Raw genomic sequence first — 15,945 nt, forward strand, 5'->3', positions numbered from 1 at the left:
CACCCGAACCTCGACTGATGCTATACCTCCTACCCGATAGTGTGTTGCGGAGTTGTACTGTGTAAAAGCGGAGTAAACAGAACTGACCAGTCGTCGTCGAGCAATTGTCGGCTGCTGATGACGGGATTCCGATTTGCGGAGCGCCGCGCCCCGACCCGGCGATGTCGGCCTCGGCTTGCAGCCGATCGCGCCGTCGGCCCAATCAGGACCATCCCAGCCCGCAGGGATTATTTTGGGAGGGTTGCTATCCACGATTAGCTCTAGGCAGCCATCAGCGAAAGGCTGTGCATCGGTGAGGCATTAAACCCTTCGGTGAAACCAATAATCTGACACCTACGCGAAGTTTGAAGTGTGGGTTAAACGAAGGAGGCTGTGAGGCATGCAGTCATCTTCGTAGCAGAAATGTTTCATCAGCTTGTGCTTCATTCTTCTTGATCAAGCTAGTCTTGGGGCAAACTTACATATTCATATCGCATCTAAGTGAAAACAAAGAGTGTTCCATCATATTAAAAAGCAGTGTCCGACTGAAGTCGAGGTATATTGTGCAATAAACTCTTGATGATGCAACATCCCTACGCCCGTCGTACCAATATCAACCACAGCCTCATGTAATGTAACCAACTCATACCCACTTTCCCGGTGCTCTGCGGCACGGAAAAACAGTACAGTCACACATAATGAACGCCTTTACGCACAACCAGATTGACCCAACCCTGGATTGAAAGTTTTTGAAAGGAATCATAGGAGAAGCATAAGAGTCTTTAATCACCGCAATGCCGGTTGAATTGCTTGAATCAAACGTTAAGTACGAAGAGAAAGTATGCAAAAAAAGAAAATCAAAAGCCACACCATGGTGGTACATTTAAAGACGGGGGAGCGACGAAGAGAGCAACATGTAATCCGTGTGTGAACAAAAGCATTTGTGGGTTTGAGTCATCATGACAGTCACGACTAACGCCTCGAACTTGCCATTTCGCCGTACCGGCCACGTTCGCGCGTCGTATCGTATGCCTGCAGCACTCTGGCCTGCGACTCGTCTGTTTGAGAGAAGGCGTACCCGCGTTGCTTGCGCATACGCTGCACTTGCCGCACCTTGCGGATAGCCTTTTGGAACTGCTCCATCCTACGCGTAAATGTCAGCACACAGCCGCAACCTGGATTGTGGCGTTGCTACTAACCTGGGTCGGTAATCCTGAATGTTGTACTTTTGAATTTCCTGGATGTGATGGTACGCTTGCGGATAGTACATGCGCTTTGCACTAAATCGGGTGTTAGCGACACTCCTTATCTAACCAGGGTATTGAAACTTACTATTTCCAAGCAAAGTCTCTCAGCAGACAGAGCGCCGGCAGGACCAAGCCCATGAGCCAGAATATCGGACTGGGGAATAATCGGGGTATCGTGCCTTCAAACTCCTCCGAAATACCCGTCATTGGCGCCACGTACGCGTACAACGGCAGGAAGATCATCCAGAGGATCATCGAGCCCGGAATGGCAACTACCGTGTACTTCGTCCAAATGTTCGTGATCAACGCCGCCTTGCCAAGAACTGTCGCCAGCGCAGCCGTGTACAGAGCAGGACCCCATACCCAATGACCAGCAATCTTGCCGTCACCCTGCGGGAGGTCCCACAGGAAGATGGCTTGTGAGACAAAGTATAAGATCAGAGAATGATAGAAACCGTTGGCGACCCAGCCCCAGAATGAGTGCATCTTGAAGAAGACGCCCTTCTGGCTGAGCTGGTAGAGTTGTGGGTAGCGGTCGAGCAGTCGTGCGCTGACGAACTGGTCGAAGATACCGAGGACGAAGGGGGGCATTACAGTAAAGAAGACGTTATAGAAGGAGAGCGTCCATGATTCGTAAATGACCTGGCCAGAGAAAGCATTTTGAAAAGAATACCAGAACTGTGTCATGAAGAGGGCGATATTCTTGTAAAAGGAGTAGAGAATAACCTTGCTCACTCGCTGGTAGCTCCAGGCACCATGAACGAGTAGTAGTTTGCGCAGGAAACGGAATTGACCAATGGCAACATCGGCACTTCGCGCGGCTTGGAGACCTTCCATACCGCTGATACCGACGCCGACGTGAGCAGCCTGGATCATAGAAACGTCGTTTGCGCCATCTCCAATGGCCAGCAGGATGGCCTTCAGGTGGCGCTTGACGAGCTTCACAACAAGCGCTTTCTGAAGAGGCGACACACGGCTGCACACTACGTTAGCTAGAGTTCATCTGTGGGGATAAACTTCGACCTACCAGCAAATGACGGCCTTGCACATGACGGCCAAATCCAGGAACAGCTTCTCCATGTCTCTTTCCAGGGCATACGTCAGAGACTTGCCGTCGATGACCAGAGCAAGCGTCTCCAATTCCGCTTGGCTGTCTGCTTGCGCTTTGATAGCGTTGAGTTTCTTCGAGAGATTGTCCCTCGTGCCTTCCGCATTCTCCTCATTGACGATCAGCAGTGTCATATCCTCACTGATGAGTTTACAACTCATGCCGATGTTGATGGCTGTTTCCTGCCGATCACCAGTAAGGACCCAGATCTTGATGCCCGCGGTTTGCAGAGTGTGGATCGTGTCTGGCACTCCATCTTGTAGCTTGTCCTCGATAGCCGTCGCTCCAAGGAGGATAAAGTCGTGCTCGATGAGCTCCGCGGCTTTGTCCAGCTCATCCGCACGGTTACCACCAACCGTTGTCGCAGCAGTGTCGTAAATCACCCTCCACTCCTGGTACTCTTGCTCGGGGACTTCGCGCATAGCCAGGCAAAGGGTACGGAGACCTTCAGCAGCATATTCCTCAAGATGCTGAAGAGTGGGTTCAACGATTGGGTTGTGTTCCTTGGCAAGCCTCTCAAGAATGACGGTATCGGCACCCTTGGTATAGCAAACGATCTTTCCCTCCGGAGTCCTGAAGAGCGTCGACATTCTCTTACGCGTCGAGTTGAACTCGCAGACACACAGAAGCTCATATTCCTTCTCCACGCCGTCAACTGTGATGATGACGGATCTGGGCTTTCTGGCAACGAATCTGTAATCCAGCATAACAGCGCCCTCAACGAGAGCACCCTCGTCAGGCGAAGCAGCCTGATATTTGATCTTTCCCGTCGTCTCGTTCACCTCAGGGATGACAGTATGACACGTGGAGAGTAGTGTAAGGAAATTGTCGATGATCTCGCGCGATTGGTGGTGTGCCCGATTCTCCTTCAACCTCTTGAAGTCATGAATGCCAACCTCTACGCCATCCTGAGTCGTTGCTCTCCTGTCTTCTGGGACTTCATCTGCATATTGGATGCCTGCAATAGAGCACTGACGGAACTCCATCATGTTGCAAGTGAGCGTTCCCGTCTTGTCCGAGAAAATGTACTCGATCTGTCCCAATTCTTCAACAAGCGACGATGTTCTGCAGTTCGCTGGAGTCCCGGTGATGTCGTGGTAGATGTCCAGATCTGAATCGATGAGGAACGCTTGGTAGTACTTGACGATTTCAATCGTAACGAAAAGCGAGATAGGGACCAAGTTGGAGTACAGAACCCAGTACGTCAGCAGATCCAGGAAGAATTGTCCAACAAGCGCAGTCTCCTCAAGACCTAGGTAAGCAAGATGTTCCTTGTCCTTTGCCCGAATGATGACATCTCCGATGGAGCTGACAATGCTGAGTGTGATGAGGATGGCGCCAAGCATCAGAATTTGGTAGTTGACCAGTCGTTCGACGTTCGTCTTCTTGATAGGCGTGGCAGTGGCGTTCCGCATAAGCTTAGTCTCGTGACCGGTGAATACGACGATGCCATGAATCCAAGGGGTGTTCCGGAGGGTGGCGCCACGAAGGAGAAGCTGGTCTGGACCAAGAGGAAGTTCCTTTTCGCCTCCGCCTGCCTGCATAGTCAGGGTGGCCTCGTAGGTATACAAACTGCTGTTCGGCTGTTCGGATCGCACTCTGCCGCCTAATTTGCCCAATTCGCTTGGGCTGACAAGATCAGCGGTCTCTGGAATGGCCTGCTTGATCTTCAAGTTTGTCTCTCCGTCAAGGTTGGCGGTCTCAATGTAGCATAGACCTTCGGGTTCAGAACTGGCCAGAAGTACCAAATCTGCGGGGAAAGGTTCCTCTGATTCCACACGCACGATGTCTCCAATGGCAACATTGATCCATTTTGTCTCCTGGAAACTCGATCCTTTCAGAATCCGCGTCTTGGAGTTATTCAACGAGCTATCCTGGGTTTTACGGCGGAAGTCTTCGATCTGTTCCTTGACCGCAGAGACAAGCAAGACAATGACGAGCGGAACAATGGTGGTCCATCGATTCGTAGGCGAGATATTGGGGATTTGCTGCAGGACAGCGGTGAACAAGAAGAAAAGGTTGGCGTATTTCGAGAATTGTTCGTAAAGGAACTTCGGGAGGAAGGTGGCTACGTTGTACTTGGCGGTCGACACGTGATTGTCGACGTATTTGTTTGCGGCATTGGCAGGGGGGTTGTTGAGGTGGATGATACGCGGGCCCAGAGTTGAGGGGTCCGGTTTTGAGCTCCCGAAGCCGAACTTGAAACCGGATTGCTTCCTCTTGTGAGCGGCCGGTTGCGACTTGCTAGCGGCGCTGGCCTGAGCATTGCGTGCGCCAGCCTCAGTGAGCGGGACGTCCATTTCAGAGTACTCCGGCTCCATTCCCAGCATGTTCTTCGCGCGACCCACCAGCCCGCCGCCCAGACTCATTATGCTATTGCGGTTGCGCGCATGTTCGCGTGTGGCGCCCGGCGGCTCATCGACACGATCGTCGTACAGGCCTCCGGCTGCGTAGGAGCCTTGCATGGAACTGCCCTCGTCGTCGATGTCGGTATAGCGTTGGTAGTTCTGCAGGTCGGAGGACTGGGAGTAAATGCGCTTGGAGCCTGTCGACATGTAGGGCGACTGCAGCGATTCGCGCATGCCGGGCTGGCTGGTGGCTATGTGGGGTGGGCGGTTGCCGCCGTCGCCGGCGCCGCCGACGAAGTCATCGTAGGACACGGAGGGGCGCGACTGTGGCTGATCGGAGTCGTTGATGTCGTACCTATGCAGCAGGTGGTCGTCGGTGGTCGGCGGGCGCTGGCCGGAGGAGTAGGTGGGCGCGCCATCGTTCAGGTCGAGGAGAAGGTTCTCTTCACCATGGGGGGCGTTGGCCGGACCTCCAGGAGGCCTGCCTGCCATTCCGGGCGTGAAGGAAGCTGTGGGTAAGCCTGGAGCTGGGAGAGGTGTCGCGCGGCGGGATCGAAGCTTGCGGGGAGCTAAAGACGGCGCATCCCAACAGTGCCGTTGCTGTGAAGCGCAAAGTCTATTTCCTCACGCAGGGCGGGTTGCTGAGGGGGCTGGATCGCAGGGCGAGTGTTCTTTCCACAGCGTGCACAGCCTCCGACTTGGCAAACGTTGCGCGGACGCGGGCTAGCGGTCTCTCGTGTGTCGTGTTGGCGGCGCAGGGCTGCAGAGGGCGGTTATGGAGAAGCTGCGGCGCGGAACTTGGGCGAGTCGAGCGATATGTGGACCGGCGGCTCTCCGGGCGGTTGAGCAGAAGGCGGCAGGGCGGTCGTCGTACCCTGGAGTCGTGCGTGCTTGAGACCCTGAGTGCATCCGCCGTGACGCGCCGCGCCAACTCGATCGGGAGATTGAGCGCTGGGCGCCGCGACAGGAGTCCTACAAAAATATGTATCCGCGCGTCCGCTGCGGCCACCATCCCACCAGTGCTCGCCTTCTGATGGCTATGTCCCAGACAGAGCCGCGACGGCGCTCGGACGGCAATCGCGACCGCGGTCGCGGCTGTGCGCGCGGCTAGTGCAACGTCGCAATGCCAAACTCCACAGCAAGACTCGTATATTACAGAAGCTACAGCACCAGTATGGAACCCTCACCGCGCCGTCAGCATGTCCTGCACCGCGCTCCAGTAGCGCGGCGTCACGACCGGCTCGATCTCCTCCTTTGCCAGCCACTTGAAATCGGCCAGCCCGTATTGGTTCTCCGCCAGGTTCGCCTGACCCGCCATAATACGAGCCTTCATGAAGAACACCTTCTCGCCCAGCTCCACCACGCCCTTGTCCGCGTTCGTGATGGTCTTTGGAAAGTCGAACTGGTAGTGTCCCACAGGGTGGTTGCCGACCACCCAGGTGTTCATATTGATGCCACCGCTCTGAACCAAGACGCGCTCCGCGGCCTGCAACCATGTTAGTACGCACGATTGGTCCGGGCTCCAGCAAGCTTACCCTGTGGAGGCTCTCGCGACCGATCAGACGGTCTTGCGGGAATTGCCATCGCCCGCTGCCGTCCTTGACGAGCAGGTACAGCGTCCTCTGCAGCATTCTGTTCAAACTCTTCTGATCGCCCTTCTGGTCCGCCTCGGTCACTCTCGACAGTGGCCGCTCGGCGGGCTCCGCCTTCTTACCGCCTACATCTGCATCCTCTTTGCCGGTAGACTCGGAATCTCTTAGAAGAGCCTCTCTTTGGTGGTCAGGCTCGCTCTCCTGAGCCCCCACGAGCAGTTCATCGTTCCAAGCGTCTTTCCCGTGGCCGCGGTAGACGCCAATGTCGCGGGCAGCCGTCAGACGTTGCTTCTGCTTGCGCTTCCATTCGGCTTCGGCAGGGCTGCCCTTCTTGTAGTAGAAGTATCTGGTGAATGAGTGGGCTTGGCGCTCATTGAGGCGGCGTTGATAAAGGAAGAATGCTTTCTCGAATGGGTGAAGGTCGCGGGTGATGACGGGCGGTCTCGAGAGAACGACTCCGGCGCGGACCTGGTATGCCTGCTGCGGACCTGCAGCTTGAGACACGGGCGGGACCGGGGATGGGTTGGCGGGCGATTCCTGCACGGCGGCGGCAGCGCTGGCGAAGTGCCTCCGGGAGATGGTCTCGCGGCACGAGATGCAGATGGAGTCCTTGGCTGGGGGGATGGCGGGATCAGCAAGGCGAAGCCAATTGCGCGGGTGGTGGACATACCGGACTTGGAGGCCAATTGCCTCACACTCCTTTGGCCAGCGTTCATATCACCGAGCGGCCGCGACGACTGACGTTGCGATGGGCGGGAGCTGGTGCCATGTCCAAAAAGTTCGGCGGAGAGGCAGCGCGTCCGAGCGGCCCTGCACGTGACGTTGGCTTGGCGGGCGCAACAAAACTCGTTCGATGCGCTGTCCTTCTCTCTCCACGGCATCATTCCTTATCACCAGTGACGTCTCCTCTCCATGAAACATTGGTCATTATCACGGTGCCCAGACGGAGCTGAGCGGTCTTTTCGCTAGCGGTACCTTCGTAATCTCACCAAGGCGTACTGTTAGATAGTAACTGCTCACAAGCCTGCGCGCGCGCGTTTCGGTCTGACGGCTTGGGGCGCGAAGCGCGCAGCAGAGAAAAGCAGCACGGCGCTGAGGAGACAGTTCCGGCAGCCCGGCTTTCTCTGCGCCGTCGACGACGATCTGATCTGTAGACCCTGGGCGGCGTGCAGCACGAAGGCAGTCGATAGCCGGATTGCGCAAGCCGAGGGCACGCGTCAGCCAACAACAGCGAGCGGCACGAGTTCGCCTCATGTGCAGCACACGAGTCACAAGCACCGCTTCGCTTGCAGACCAGCAGCCGGCCACTCCAAGCCGTGGCTGCCTGCAGGGACAACGAGCCGCCAAGCTATTTTTGGCGTGTCTGAGCGCATGCCAGATGCACATCAACTGCGCCTTGAAAATTATGCCCGCCCCGTCACGAGTGGTGCCGTGGCATACCTTCCATAAGATCAATGCTCCTTCCGCTCTTCTCCTCATCCTGCTCCTCGACCTGAGTGCGGCACCATGAACCTGATCTCACGCTTCTTGAACCCACACCAAGAGAGCTACAGCCGCGCTCTGGGCGCCAACATCTTTGAGCCGCGGCCGTCGGATGCTCCACGCAGCAGCCTGGAGGAATTCCTGGCCGAAGCGGCCGAGTGTGTGAACAGCGCTGCCGGCTTTGTGCCAGAGCCGAAATTCGCAAGAATGGTGGAGGCGCCTTCTTCCCCACTTATCACGCCCCTGGCCACCACCCTTTCCCTCCCGCCGACGCCTGAGTCGATGGCGTCGCGCCCAGCCTCGTCCACCTCCAAGCCCGGCTTTGTCAAGCAGCATGCTCTGCCGAATATAGGCACCTGGAAGAGCACTACCCACTGTGCCCTCTCCACCGACAGCACTCCGTCCTCGCCAGAGTAAGGGGCTTGTTGCGTCAACCCATGTTGCGAATTCGCTGACAGATTGCAGCAAGAGTCTTGGCAGTCGATCGGAGCGCAAACGTCATTCTGATTGCCAGGATGACAAGGAGCTCCTCTCCGACTACTACGAGAACCTTGCCAACCTGCATGACAAGGAAGAGAGCATAAACAATCTCGACGTCGACATGAGGGGCATGCAAGTTATGCAGAAAACCCGAGCTTTGCTGGGCCAGCAACCGCTGTCCATTGATCTTCAACTGTGGGACCACCACCGCCAATCACTCGATGATCAACTGGGCAGCCTCCAGCGTCGAAACGAGATCCTTCGATCACAGTGCATCAAGCGGGGTCTTCTCCTGCTCCCGAATCCTTCCGCCTTCAAGAGAAGCGCTTCTGTATCAACAGGCCAAGACAGTGGCAGAGTCCTGCCCGAGCCTGGTGTGCTCCTCACAAACAGGCATCGATCCACCACCCTGCCTGCTGCTGTTGTAGAGCAAGCCGTGTCCAACCATCGTTCCGACAGGAAAAGGATCCCTCGCCCAGCAAAAGCTATCCTCGAATATCATTACACCTTGACTCCGCATCCGTCTGACGCCGAGCTAGAAACCCTTGCTCTGAAGACGGCATTGCCATTGAGGAAAGTCAAGACCTGGTTCATCACCAAACGGGGCATCTGCCAGGAGAGCAATGCTTCAACCTGAGGAGTGTTTTGTCCTGAGCAATTAAATCAAGTGCGGTGCTGGCAAACCACCTGACCTCTCGTATGCGAACGCACCGAATTAGACGACTCATCACGAACCTACCGGACTTTTGCCAATCGACTCAACTGATCAAGGCTCTTACGGGCGATTCTTCGTCCAATCGTCGACAGCATAGCTTATCCGCAGCAGACAGAAGTCATGTTCCCAGCACCATCCTTCCTCAAATATGCGGCCCCATACGGTCGAGCTTGGGGTCTTCATTCAAGCCACCGCTCAACGATTTGGATGCCAAAAGCCTTATATGGATTCGGCCCGCTGGGTCTCAACGTAGCCATTAATTCCGCCATGGCCGGCAGAAACGCACCGATGTTCAAGCCAAGGACTTCGTTCCAAGTTATGAAGCAAACGGTACCTACTTCTGCGCGTCAAGGGCAGGCTTTGGGTTCATCTTCAGGGGCCGGAATGCTTTATTCCCCGTCGTAGAGACCTACTTGCAGAAGTGGAATATCCGCGGCATGATCATTTTGGGTCAGAACCATCAGATGATGGATGACAGGACTGGCTTCTCTCTGATTTGAGTGCAACCGGCTCGGTATTTTACCTGCAAAGGTTATAATCTGGTCTGAATATCCAAATACCGGCCCCGGAAAATCCACACGAAGCAACTACATTGCCTTCAAAAGGCGAGAATCAGCACAGTATTAGTAACGACTCTGAGGATCTTTTCCTCCCTCGGTCATCTCCAGATGTACGGCTCCCGCGATGTGCACTTCGGCATACATTGGAAAGAAACTGCGATCTATATCATCAACATTCGTAATTAGTAAGGATATGAGTAGAGGACTCTCTCCGCTGTCGAGGGTTTTCTTTGGTACTCGAAGAATGGGTATGACATTGTGATTGGCGATTGTGGCATGGTCCAGAAAGCTGCGCGCTTGGTGGAAACAGATCACTTGCTGAGTCTGCCAAGGTACTGTGTAGGAATTCTATTGATCATTTCGGGTTCTCGTCAGAGAGTTTCCCAGAGAGCAATATGCCACCCACTTCGGTATGAACACATGCTTCTCAACCACCAAAGCCCTCACAGCGGATTACCAAAATTCCCGCTCCTTCCAAACGTACCCCATCAAAAATGTTGCTCATTTACTGCGAACTAAAAATTGCTGCACCACATGAACCAGCCAAAGTTGTCTACTAGGTGTTGCACTGCTCATTACGCCACATCCGCCCCGTCCCGACCTCCACTTCGTCCAACTCCACCCGCGTGGGCACTTTTTTACCCGTCACTTCTGCACATGAACAAGTGGCGGGACAACTACCAGAGACCTCCGTCATCAGCCCAAGATTCCGTGAAGCTCATACTCTCATGTGTAATAGCACTCGAACCCCACCGGATTACCGCTCTGCGCCATCCTACAACTCAAAGGTTATGTTTGAGCCTGTGGCCGCCACAGATTACGCCTACACGATACCTATACCCACGGGCTATGTGTAATGTGAAACTGCGCTGTCTGCTACTCACAAATTCCACAGTAGTTCATCGTAGAGAGCGCCAGAAATGGAAGCTTCTTAACAACCTTAGTAACTACACTGTCATTCATTGCACGGGCCACTGTCTTCTGAAACATGCTCCTTACATTACATGCAGCTTGCTTTTTATGGAAAGTCACCCAGGGAGTTTAAGAGAGTGCGAGAGATCCTCCTCCAGAAGGGAAACTACGCCTTTGTAGACTGCTTCTCGAAAACATTCGTTCTCCAGACTGAGTGAAGGGGTGTCAAAATTGCACCGGATGCATCTAGTCACTGCAATCCCGTAAGTTATGCCGCCTTCGTCGCTAACATCGCTCAGCAATCGGTCTGCAACAAAGTAGTCAGAAACCCTGGTCTGGTGCCCACCAATCAGGCCTTGCACCTTCTCTCGCAATCGCTCAAAAGGCTCATTAAAGCACAGCTCAATGAGAAGTATGCCCAAGTGGAACAAAGGTCCGTTGCGGATGAACCCATCAAAGCTCGTGCCCTGTGGCTGCACTTCGCCTTCGGAAGTTACTCTTCGGGCAATGAATGGCTTTTCGTACGGGTCCGCATCCGTAATATCGAGGAATCTGATATCCTCACCTCCCCAAGCGTCACTGAGCCACGGAGTGCTGTAAAGCTGAAGCAAGTTGAATGCTAAAGCCACTGCAACGCGCAACCGCTTCAGGCGTGAGAACCTCGGCCTGCTTCCGCTTGTTGGCTCACGAAGGATTTGATGAAGCGAGCTGAGGGCCTGCGCGTTGGAGCGGAAAGTAGGCGATGCTGGTGCGAAAACTTCAAGTCTCTCGGAGGTCTCCTGGCTCTTGAGGAATCCGACGCAAGCCCCCAAGCCCCATTTTTGGCCTCTCCGAAGCTCATCGCATAGATTGGCGATGAGACTTGCCTGATGTAGCGATTGTGGTATTGAGCAGCCGATGTTGTGCTGGCGTGGGAATCGAACGCCTTTGTTTCCCGGGCCCAGAGGAATGGGTTTAGCTGCTTCGCTCATCCGCACTTGTGTCACTTCCAGATCCCATGGATGCCGTTGCTCATTTGGTCCGCTTTTGCAGCTGTAGGAGAAGGCAAGATGAAACGTTGGCATGTCTGCCTGCTCGCAATAGCCGTGTCTTGAAATAGAATTGGCCTCCAGAAGTAGGTTGACGCCGTGTAATGCACGGCAGTTACAACAGAATCCAGAGCAGAGCATGACAAATACGCTGCTGGCGCATCGCTGAATGGTGGAAAAGTCCGGGGTTTTCTTCACCTTTGATGCTCGTGAAGCCTCAAGTCGTAAATTTTGGCCGAGCATTGTCATCAGAACGAGATTGTCCTGTCTGATCTTGGTGACGTAGTTCTCGTATTCTGAATGTTTGATGCTGAGCTTCAGTCTCTTGTAGACCTTCTCGAGTTTGCTTCCCGCGTTGATGTTAATCTACATGAAATCAGTATTCTCCGCACCGTTTTGATGCACAAAAATCTCACCTTGCCTTGATCATCGACCTTGAGTAGCTCTTTGAGCTTTACAATACTCTCCTGCATACTCCTCACACGGGCTTCGAATTCAGGATATGATCTTGAGAGCCTGGCTTTGAGACTTCCCTCAAGCTCTGGCGTTTTCCAAGCGTCACCGTAGGGGTTCTCGAGGAGAATTTCTTTCTGAACATCATCCACGACACCATTGAGCAGTTCTTCGCACATATTCAAGTAAATTGTCTGCTCGCTCGAGAGCTGGTTGTGCAGTGTTTGCAAGGGTAGCTTGTACTTGAAGTAGCGATTACCTGCGGAAACACCTTCTAAAAGCATCTTGATCCCGGTAACCATGATTGGAATGCCGCCCAGAACTAGTCCTGCGGCTTCGGCCATCGTGCCAGGAGGAAGCCAACGGGATGGAGGAATGTAATTCGGTTGAAGTATGAAGATTCTAAGAAGGAGACTCACGAGGCTGAACCATCTTTTCAGCTTTGATTTCTCGGTTAATCTGGATGATATTCCAAATATAGGCTGACCAATTATAGTTCTCCGCCCGTGTAACACGAGAGCGGGGTTTGAAACCTCACAGCTTCAGCCTCACGCTCCAGCTTACGATGTCAGATTTCAAAAGCTGCGCCCTTGTAGCCTGGAAATTTTTCAAGAGATTTCAATTTTCCATTCACTTGGATACTTTCTGCGTCCTAAAAGGTCGCTTATACGGATGAGAAATGACCCAGGAGACCTCCATGTCTCGGGATGATCCAATCTCGACTCTTGTCGCAAGGTGTTTCCGGTCTTTCGCCGAGCTAGATGCTCACATCTCCAGTGGGTCTCAGTCTTCCTCGAAACAAATGGATGAGGATGGATTTCTGGATGAACTAGGACGACTCAGGGTATGGGCGGCAAACATTGGTGCCCATCGTACTGGAAGAATATCTCTGGACTTCCGTTTGAGAGACGCGCCGCATATCCGAACCAGGATCCAAGGGTTGTTAAATGACCTCGAAGAAAATATACGACGTAGTAAGTACAGATTGAACCGCGGTAAGTCCGAAACTGACTACGATTTTAGCTAGCGACATTATCTCCGGGGCATCCCTCCCGTGGGACAAGCTCGAGCTTGATTCTGACTCCAATACTGAATCTTCCGAAAGCGAACTCGGCGATGAAGAGTTTGGCGGAACTGAGAAAGAACAGCTCAAGAACAGTATCCATGAGACCATAACGCTCCTTTCGCGTCTCTCTATGGCCGTTCGTAACCCTGCTATGCACGATCGACATATCAACTCGTCTCAAATTGTTGCCATCGTTTCGACGTATGACGTAAAGCATGTTTCCGAAAAGTTCCCACGTGCGCCATCAGATCTTGCGAATAACCTTGGGAAAGCAATATCTAGAAGACGGCAATATCTCAGATCCCGGAAAGAGCGACATGAGGAGCTGGCACAGGGATTGGATGGAAAACCCAAAGCGCCGTCTGAGAGCATGACCGCTACATCGTTGCCAGAGGCAATCAAGTCGATGAGCCAAGAAGATTTTGAGAAAGAGCCATACTCAGATTCAGAAGAATCTCACACGTCCTTTGCGGGGTCGAATGTCGATGATGGACAAATGCGAAAGATACCGCCTTTTCCTCGGGAAGGCACCGGTGGTACCCCATTTGAGTGTCCCATATGCTTCATGATGATATCTATTCACGATCGAGAGTCTTGGAAGTAAGTATCAGAGATCCGTCCATCACGTAGCAATTTTGCACCATATTTATGAATGTTTAGACGACATGTCTTTCGAGACATCCATCCGTACGTCTGCACCTTTCCGGATTGCACCACGCCACAACGTCTCTTCTCAAGGCGTCGCGAATGGTTCCTCCACGAACTTGAGATGCACCGGTGTCGTTGGCAGTGCGCGCATGGCTGTTGGGGTGACTTCAAGACTGCATCCCAATTCGAAGACCATGTAAGAGCAACACATCCGGAATCTGCCTCGCCTGAGGATTTGGCGAAGCTTAGTAGTGCAAGTTCAAGGCCAGTGAGCCAGCGGAGCTTAGTCAGTTGCAGTATGTGTGGCGAAAATGATATATCTCTTCAGAAACTCAAACGCCACCTCGGACATCATCAGGAAGACCTGGCACTTTTCGCCATTCCATTCGCAGGTTATGAGCCTGAGGAAAATGCAACAGGAGAGACATGCTCTTTTGAGGTAAATGAGAGTATCAAGGGCGAAGATTCGGTCTCTTCGTCTGTGCTGTCTCTCGAAGACGACAGACCGGAAACAATCGTAAAATTCCAAGCCAAGGAGGCAGGATTGCGCGTCATCCGTGATGAAGAAGACGGTGTTGACCGCTGTCCGCGCTGTTCGTGGGAGCTCGAGGATAGAGAGTGTGCACAGTGTGGCCTCCTGTTCGATGACAATGGCATAGTGACCGGCGAGAACAGCTTCGGCGGCTTCAGCAACATGGACGAGAAATCGAAACATGATATGTCCGGCAACAATCCGTTCAAGCTACTTCAAGCTATCAAGCCAGCTGCATCCGCAGCCAAGTCACCTGCGCGAGCTTCTCCCAACAAGGCTGACGATGCAAAGGCCAATTTCGCTAGGAAGAGCAAGGGTTTCAGTGCCAATGATGACTATCAGAACCTTCGAGATGGAGGGTATGAAGATGAGGAATATGAAGGAGAGGAATCCGGGTCTGACGTACAGCCTGTTTCTTCAACTCTAGGGGCGGGTTCCATGACTTCAACAAACCCTCAGGCTTCCACAAACATGGAGAGTACCATCTTTACACCAACCACCGGCGAACTCGGTCCCTTCGACATTGGCTCGACGACGGGGAATGACGGGAACAAACAGAGGTCAAGAACCAATGCAAAAGGAAATTACGGCAGCTCCGATACAAAACCGCCGCCCCGCGCTAGAAGCTCAAGTTCGCCCGCTCCCCCAACAAACCATGACCCTCTGATAGAACCACCAGAGCGGCCACGTGCTCCAGCGCCTCCAGACTTTCCGGATGCACTTTCCTCTGACGAACCTTTTCGTCGGCGGTCTCGAAGGCCTCCACCAATCGTCAGGCAGCCTTCCACCAGTTCCAGCTATCGGCCTACTGCTGCTGCCTCGCGTCCACCAAATAATAGACCTCAAAATCCTAACCAGAGAGCTGCTCAAAGCGCAAGCGACCGCGAGTTTGCTGAAAAACTATCTGCGTCTCTAAATAATCTTCGTGTTAATGCTGGGAACTCCCAACAAGAGACAGTAGACGAACTCCAAGCTCGCATCGAACGTGAGCGGGCTACGGGACGTGAGCAGTTACGCCGCGAGCGACAAGCAGACGAGTTCTGGGCGCAGTACCACCGAGACCGACAGGAACGCCGCGAGGAGGGCCGTAAAATGAACGAGCAAAGTCGCCCAGCCGACGACTGGGAGGCCCGCCTTGAGGAAGGACGTCGCCGCCTCGAGCAGGAATACCGCAACCGCCAGCAAGAAACGCGCCACGACCCTTCAGTCGATGCTGCTACCCTAGCTGATTGTTCTTTTCTTCGTTACCGTACTCCTCGCGTTCGTTTAGACTCCTCATCTTCCTATAGAACGTCTGGCTCGACGTCTTCCTATAGGACGTCTGGCTCGACATCTTCCTACAGAACGTCTAGCTCGACAACAAGCGCTAGTATTACGACTGATAATAGTTACGAGGCGGTTGAACGTAATCGCTTACTGTCTTTTGAGCGAGAACAGATGTCCCGACAGTACCAAGGAGCTGATGCTATACTTACTTCTCAGATTGCTGACGCGGAGGCCGACATTCTGCGTGCTGAGGCTCGTATAGCCGCGCGCCGCGATCGAGAGCAGCGTGAGCGTATGCTTGAAGGCAATTACGGTGCCTTTGCGTACGACGGCGTTAACTCATACGCTCCGCAGCCCAATGACTTCTACAACCCCCATCTCGGCATAGGGAGCCTAAGACTTGAAAATAGACGCTTGCCACCTATGGAGGGGGAACAGAGAGTTATTCGCGAAGCGCGAGGTGGTGGTGATCGGAGACCCAGAAGAAGGTCTTCCGTTTCCTACCACCAATACCCAGCTTACCGTTGGG

At 53.7% G+C, this 15,945-nt stretch overlaps 4 protein-coding genes across 4 annotated transcripts; 1 reads left to right on the plus strand and 3 right to left on the minus strand.

Annotated features, from left to right (window-relative positions):
- Positions 1-951: 951 nt before the first annotated feature.
- Positions 952-5,174, minus strand: LTHEOB_5752 (Phospholipid-transporting ATPase; the record flags this gene model as incomplete). Its single annotated transcript, XM_035514932.1, has 4 exons — positions 952-1,123; positions 1,179-1,259; positions 1,312-2,202; positions 2,254-5,174. The coding sequence occupies 4 exons, from the start codon at positions 5,172-5,174 to the stop codon at positions 952-954; spliced, it is 4,065 nt and encodes a 1,354-aa protein (XP_035373444.1).
- A 691-nt stretch (positions 5,175-5,865) lies between these two features.
- LTHEOB_5753 (Mitochondrial 54s ribosomal protein) lies at positions 5,866-6,990 on the minus strand (the record flags this gene model as incomplete). The annotated part of the gene is made up of 3 exons (XM_035514933.1): positions 5,866-6,168; positions 6,218-6,888; positions 6,945-6,990. The coding sequence occupies 3 exons, from the start codon at positions 6,988-6,990 to the stop codon at positions 5,866-5,868; spliced, it is 1,020 nt and encodes a 339-aa protein (XP_035373445.1).
- Positions 6,991-7,780: 790 nt separating this feature from the next.
- LTHEOB_5754 (Homeobox domain-containing protein) lies at positions 7,781-8,873 on the plus strand (the record flags this gene model as incomplete). Its single annotated transcript, XM_035514934.1, has 2 exons — positions 7,781-8,169; positions 8,222-8,873. 2 exons carry the CDS (start codon positions 7,781-7,783, stop codon positions 8,871-8,873), a joined length of 1,041 nt encoding a protein of 346 aa, XP_035373446.1.
- A 2,532-nt stretch (positions 8,874-11,405) lies between these two features.
- Positions 11,406-12,248, minus strand: LTHEOB_5755 (uncharacterized protein; the record flags this gene model as incomplete). The annotated part of the gene is made up of 3 exons (XM_035514935.1): positions 11,406-11,455; positions 11,571-11,817; positions 11,868-12,248. 3 exons carry the CDS (start codon positions 12,246-12,248, stop codon positions 11,406-11,408), a joined length of 678 nt encoding a protein of 225 aa, XP_035373447.1.
- Between the last annotated feature and the right edge of the window lie 3,697 nt (positions 12,249-15,945).

The sequence above is a fragment of the Lasiodiplodia theobromae genome, assembly GCF_012971845.1.
Source record: "Lasiodiplodia theobromae strain AM2As chromosome Unknown scaffold_16, whole genome shotgun sequence".
NCBI lineage: Eukaryota > Fungi > Ascomycota > Dothideomycetes > Botryosphaeriales > Botryosphaeriaceae > Lasiodiplodia > Lasiodiplodia theobromae.